The following is a 5,621-nucleotide window of genomic DNA, read 5'->3' as shown; positions in this document are numbered from 1 at the left end:
AGCGACCAGGGCAGGAACCACCTAGGAAAGTTTAGGTATCAGAATCCAACTGCAGTGACAAAATGAATAGCTCAGCCCTGGGCCCCCCAGCTCTGCCGGCACCCCTCAGTCCCAGCCCGCAACCCCCTGCTAGCCCAGCCCTGAGCTCTGTCCTCAGCTCTGTTGGGGCCTCTCACTCCCAACCCGCAACCCCCTGCTAGCCCAGCCCTGGGCTCCGCCCCCCCACCCTCTGTTCTGCCAGCACCCCTCACTCCAGACCTGCAGCCCCCTGTCAGCCCAGCCCTGAACTCCACCCCCACCCAGCTCTCCGGTGCCCCTCACTCCCGACCCGCAGTCCCCTGTCAGCCCAGCCCTGGGCTCCCCCCACCCAGTACTGCCCCAAGGTAATCTGGTGCATGCTGGGGGCAGCACAGACACAGACAGACACCCACAGAGCAGGTGTGATCCTGTCCAGCCAACAGTGGCCTTCCCAGGCCCTTGCCTTGATCCCTACCTCTCCGGTGAGCGACCTGCAGCTCCCCCAGGGTGCAGGGCCAGTGCAGGCCCTCGAGAGCTGATTGGAGGGAAGGGAGGGGAAGGGGGAGCATATGGGGGAGCCTGGGGGCTGGGGGTGGTTCTGGGAGTACTGAAGTGCAGATCTGGGGGTGCTGGTGGAAGGGGTGTAAATCAGAGGATGATGGGGTGCAGATGTGGGGTGCTGAGGTGGTTCTGGGGGTGCAGATTGGGGACTGGGGCTGGAGCTCAGGGGTGGTGTTGGGGGTCTGGAGGGGGCTCTGTGTGACCCTTTCACACCCTCCCTCCTCAGTGGCGTTGTGCTGGGCCGGCTGCGTGGAGGTGGAGTCCCACACCGAGGCCGTTTTCGGGATGACCTTCAAGATCCTCTGCATTTCCTGCAAGAAGCGGAGCGAGACTGCAGCCGAGGCCTACACGGAGTGGTACTTCAAGGAGAAGGGCACTGAGACCTTCACCAGGGTGCGTGAGGGCTGGCTGGGGGGTTGGACCGCACTGGGGGAAGCACAGGGTACGGGAGAGGGAATCAGGTTTCTGTCTAGGGCTTTCTGTTCTCCTCCCTGGGGCTTCCCCTGCACGCAGCCTCCTCCTTCACCCCATGTTTTGTTAGACGGCAGCTGGGCCCCACCCCAGAGGTGGCTGCATCTCAGCACTGGCCTGTTCCAGACAGGCCCTGGTGACTAACCAGCTGCCCTGAGCTGGGTGAAGGCAGACAAGGTTCGTTCTCTGCTGGGTGCTCACTACTCTCCGCCCCCTCCCCCCCCGCAACCCCTAGACTTCACTCCCCATCCAGGGCTGGCACTCCCCATCCAGGGCTGGGGATAGAACCCAGGATACCAGGTTCCCAGCCCCCGGGCTCTAACCAGTATACCCCATCCTCTTCCCAGGAGATTAGAACCTCCTATGAAAAACAGATACCACATCCGTACTGCCTTATGTCTCCCTTCACTGAATATGGGGGGGGGGGTCACTCTCTGTGATGCTGTGGGCCCGGGCGGGGTCACTCTCTGTGGGGCTAGAGGGGTCACTCTCTGTGGGGCCGTGGAGGAGAGTGTCACTCACCAGGGGGCTGTCCCCACTAGTTGCCCACGGACATGAGGGTCTCAGCCTGGCTTCCACTCTCCTAGCTCCCCCGGCGGGGTAACCCCAGCCTCACCCACAGTGCTGAGGCTGCTGTCCCGTCCCCAGCACACCACCACTGCTCCCTGTGGGGCTATGGTCAGGGGCAGGTGTCCCCTGCGGGGCTGTGGTCTGTGGCAGGCATCCCCTGTGCGGGTCTGGTCCGTGACAGGCATCCCTCATGGGAGTCTGGTCCAGGACAGACATCTTCCATGGGGCTGTGATCTGGGACAGGCGTCTCCCGCACTGCATGGCTGTCCCTCTGACTCCCTTCCCCCCAGATCCTGCGCTACGACCCTGATGCGCTGCTGGAGGTGGTGGATGAGCGGTTCCAGGATCTGGTGGTGTGGAACGGCAGCAAGAACACGCGAGACCTGCAGGATCTGTCCATCTTCCTGACCAACGTGACCTATGCACAGGCGGGCGAGTACCTGTGCCGTGTCGACCGCAACCTCACCTTCAACAGCTACGTCTACAACATCGTCATCAACAAGACCATCCACGTTGCAGTGGTGGACAAGGGTGAGTGGGCGGGTACGCGGGCAGGGGGTGGGGCCATGGGCAGGAGCGGAACTATGTACACAGGGTGGTGCCACTAGGGTGGCCAGAGAGTGGGGGGTAAGAGGTTCCTGTATAAGACAAAGCACTGAATATTGGGACTATTCCTATAAAATCAGGACCTCTGGTCGCCCTAGTGCCACGTACATGGGGCAGAGCCACAGGTACAGGGAAGTCACAGTAATGGGGTCAGGTCCACACATGGGGTGGGGCTACCTACAGAGGTCAAAGCCAGAGACATCAGGGCAGGGCCACACGTGAGGGCTGTGGCCACATGGAGGGAGGGGTCTTATTCACTGGGGTGGGGCTACACACATGGGGCATGGTCCCACATCCTGAAAGTAAGGCAGCCCAGGTGTGAGGGTAGCACCATGCACTCAGGAGTGGAGGCACATACTATGGGGGAGTTGAATCACATGGGGAGAGGGCCATACCCACGGGGAGTGAGGGCACAAGGGGGTAGAGCCACACACATGGGGGTGGAGGTACACATCAGGGGCGGAGCCACACAGAGGAGTGGGGCTGTACACCCATCCCCACTTCAGTCCAACCTGGTCTGGTGCAGGGGGCTGCAGGACAATCAGGCTGGGCTCCCGAGAGGGGCAGGAAGAGCTGGGGTTGGTTACCTCCTATGCATGCTGGGAGGCTCCGTGTGCACCCCATAAATTCAGTGCGGGAGGGCGGGGAAGAGCTAAGGCACTAAAGGCCCCCGTGGCACAAGGCCCATTGGGGCTGAACTGGGCAGGTGGCCATGGCAGTGTCGGGAGAAGCCAGTTTCTGACGGCCAGAGGTGGGAGGGTCTGGGGCAGCCCCCAGGAGCTGGGGGAACCTGTCCCATTGCCGACAGAGCTCGGGTTCCTGGAGGGGGTGCTGAGACAGGGCTGCCTGCCAGGCCTGCATGGTGATGGGTACTGAGCTGGTTTTTCCAGCAAGGAGCAGTGCTGGGGCAGAGGAGAAGGCTGTGGACAGTGGGGGGTCTCACCCTCTCCTCCCCCGCAGCGAATCGGGACATGGCATCCATTGTGTCGGAGATCATGATGTATGTGCTCATTGTGGTGCTCACCATCTGGCTGGTGGCTGAGATGATTTATTGCTACAAGAAGATCGCGGCGGCCACTGAGGCGGCTGCACAGGAGAATGCGTGAGTGCAGAGAGCTGGGAGGGCTCAGAGGGGCAGGTGGAGGCTGGAAGGGGGTCAGGACCCAGGTGAAAGGTGCCTTGGGGAAGGCCAGGTGTGGTAGGGTGACCAGGTGTCCAGTTTTCAACCAGAACACCTGGTTGAAAAGGGACCCTGGTGGCTCCGGTCAGCACTGCTGACCGGGCCGTTAAAAGTCCAGTGCTGCAGGAGTAATGAAGGCTAGTCCCTACCTGTCCTGGCTCCACTCTGCATTCCAGAAGTGGCCAGCAGTTCCAGCTCTTAGGCGGGGGGGGCCACAGGACTCAGCACGCTGCCCCAGACCCGATTACTGGCTCTGCACTCCCATTGGCTAGGAACTGTGGCCAATGGGAGCTGTGGGGCGGTGCCTGCAGGTGAGAGCAGCGCGCAGAGCCTCCTGCCCCACCCTCTCCCACCTGGAAACCGGACCTGCTGGGCACTTCTGGGGCGTGGAGCCAGGACAGGCAGGAAGCCTGCCTTAGACTCCCCGCTGTGCCGCTGACTGGGAGCTGCAGGAGGTAAGCCCGCATCCCAACCCACTCCTGCATCCCAAAACCCTCATCCCTGACCCCACCCCAGAGTCTGCACCCCCAGATGGAGCCCTCACCTGCTCCTGCACCTAATCCCCCTGCCCCAGCCCAGAGCCACCTCCAATACCCTGAACCCCTCTGCCCCACCTCCCATCCTGGAGCCCCCCCACACCCCAAACTCGTCAACCCTGGCCCCACCCCAGAGCCCACACCCCCAAATGGAGCCCTCACTTACCCTGCACCCCACCCCCTGGTGCAACCCGCAGCCCCCTCCTGCACCCCAACCCCCTGCCCCAGCCCAGTGAACGTGAGTGAGGGTGCGGGAGAGCGAGCCACCGAGGGAGGGGGAATGTAGTGAGTGGGGCGCAGGACCTCGGGAAGGGTGGTCTAGGGTGTTCGGTTTTGTTCAATTAGAAAGTTGGCAACCCTGGGGTCGGCAGTGGATGGCAGGCTGTCCTCACCCCCGTCTCTCCACAGCTCCGAGTACCTGGCCATCACGTCGGAGAGCAAGGAGAACTGTGCCGGGGTGCAGGTGGCAGAATAGCTCTTGGGGGCCGTCCGTGAGCCTGGGGGACCTCGTGAGCCGGGTAAGCCCAGACGGGCGGGAGCCCTGGGGGGTCGGCCTGGCCCACAGGATTTGGCGCTACCCTGCATCCTCCTATCAGATTCTGCCTCGCTGCACCCCCAGCACCGACTGCCTCTGCCAGCCCCATGGCCCCTCCCCTCCTTGGTAGGGGCACAAGAGTTCCCTGTACCCACCATAGCGCTGTGCCTTGTGCCCCTGCCCTGCGGGCCAGAGCCAGGAGAGAACCCAGCCTCCCCTGCTCTAACCACTAGACCCCACTCCTCTCCCAGAGCCAGGAGAGAACCCAGGAGTCCTGGCTCCCAGTCTAACCACTAGGCCTCACTCCTTTCCCTATCTCAACTACAATTTATTGTAAAACAGCGTCACGTCCCACTCCCATGGTGGACCCCAGAGAGGATAACAGCCCACTACTGCAGCAGCAAGGTTCTCCTTTGGCTGCAGGGGCTGTGGTCAGGGTGGCCTGGTTTTGAGTGACATTGTTTGTTGCAGGCCTGAGGCGACGGTGAGGAACGAATGAAGGACGAGGGGAGCGATTCGAGATGGGGTGCCCCCCAGAGAGTGCCCCACAACTGGCTCCCCCACACACCCTGCACGCCTGGTGCCGCCCCAAACAAAGCATGTTGTTATGAATCCTAGTGCTCGCTCTCCCAGACCCACGGGGGGCGGACAGTGGGCACCTCGCTCTTTTAGATACATCCCTTCGCCTCACAGTGAGCGAGGCTGCCCCCGCCACAATGCATGATGGGGGAAGCAACATGGCCGCTGCTCACGCAATGCAAAGCTTGGCCTTGGCCTGCTCCAGCCCCTCTGCCCCCACCTCTGGGCACTGCACTCGCGCTTTCTGGTTTGCACATTTCTCTCGCTTCAGGTTGTTTTGGTGACTTCACTGCCAGCATGTTCTGGGTCTGAGGAGCAGGGGCCTGATGTGGGACATCCTGGACGGGGAGGGAAGGGCATCAGAGCCCCAAACAGCTTCCAGCCTGGTCCCAGGTTACCAGCGCAAAGCATCAGCCTCTCAGGGACTTGGGTGAGGCCTCCAAGCTGGCCGCCCAGTGGGTTCGTAGGCCTCAGCCAGACTCAAAGCAGTGTCCAGGATGCCTGCGTCCTGCGATCCCATGGTCCCAGCCACATGAGAGGATGGGGGATGCCTCCAACATGGCTG

At 62.3% G+C, this 5,621-nt stretch overlaps 1 protein-coding gene across 1 annotated transcript; it reads left to right on the top strand.

Annotated features, from left to right (window-relative positions):
• The first annotated feature begins 849 nt into the window (after positions 1–849).
• On the top strand, positions 850–4,417 carry SCN1B (sodium voltage-gated channel beta subunit 1). Its single transcript, XM_077841458.1, has 4 exons — positions 850–972; positions 1,911–2,151; positions 3,187–3,328; positions 4,351–4,417. Exons 1-4 carry the CDS (start codon positions 865–867, stop codon positions 4,415–4,417), a joined length of 558 nt encoding a protein of 185 aa, XP_077697584.1. The 5' UTR covers positions 850–864.
• The last annotated feature ends 1,204 nt before the right edge of the window (positions 4,418–5,621 follow it).

Source organism: Eretmochelys imbricata, chromosome 24 (genome assembly GCF_965152235.1).
Source record: "Eretmochelys imbricata isolate rEreImb1 chromosome 24, rEreImb1.hap1, whole genome shotgun sequence".
NCBI lineage: Eukaryota > Metazoa > Chordata > Testudines > Cheloniidae > Eretmochelys > Eretmochelys imbricata.
Note: the sequence above shows the minus strand (reverse complement) of the source record. Positions and strands in the feature narration are given on the sequence as shown.

What these genes read in the sequence shown, in the direction of transcription:
- SCN1B (XM_077841458.1), top strand. Translation starts at nt 865, where the DNA reads ATGACCTTCAAGATCCTCTGCATTTCCTGCAAGAAGCGGAGCGAGACT. An exon ending in GCACTGAGACCTTCACCAGG is followed by an intron (nt 973 to 1,910) that starts GTGCGTGAGGGC and finishes CCTTCCCCCCAG; the next exon opens with ATCCTGCGCTACGACCCTGA. An exon ending in GCGGCTGCACAGGAGAATGC is followed by an intron (nt 3,329 to 4,350) that starts GTGAGTGCAGAG and finishes GTCTCTCCACAG; the next exon opens with CTCCGAGTACCTGGCCATCA.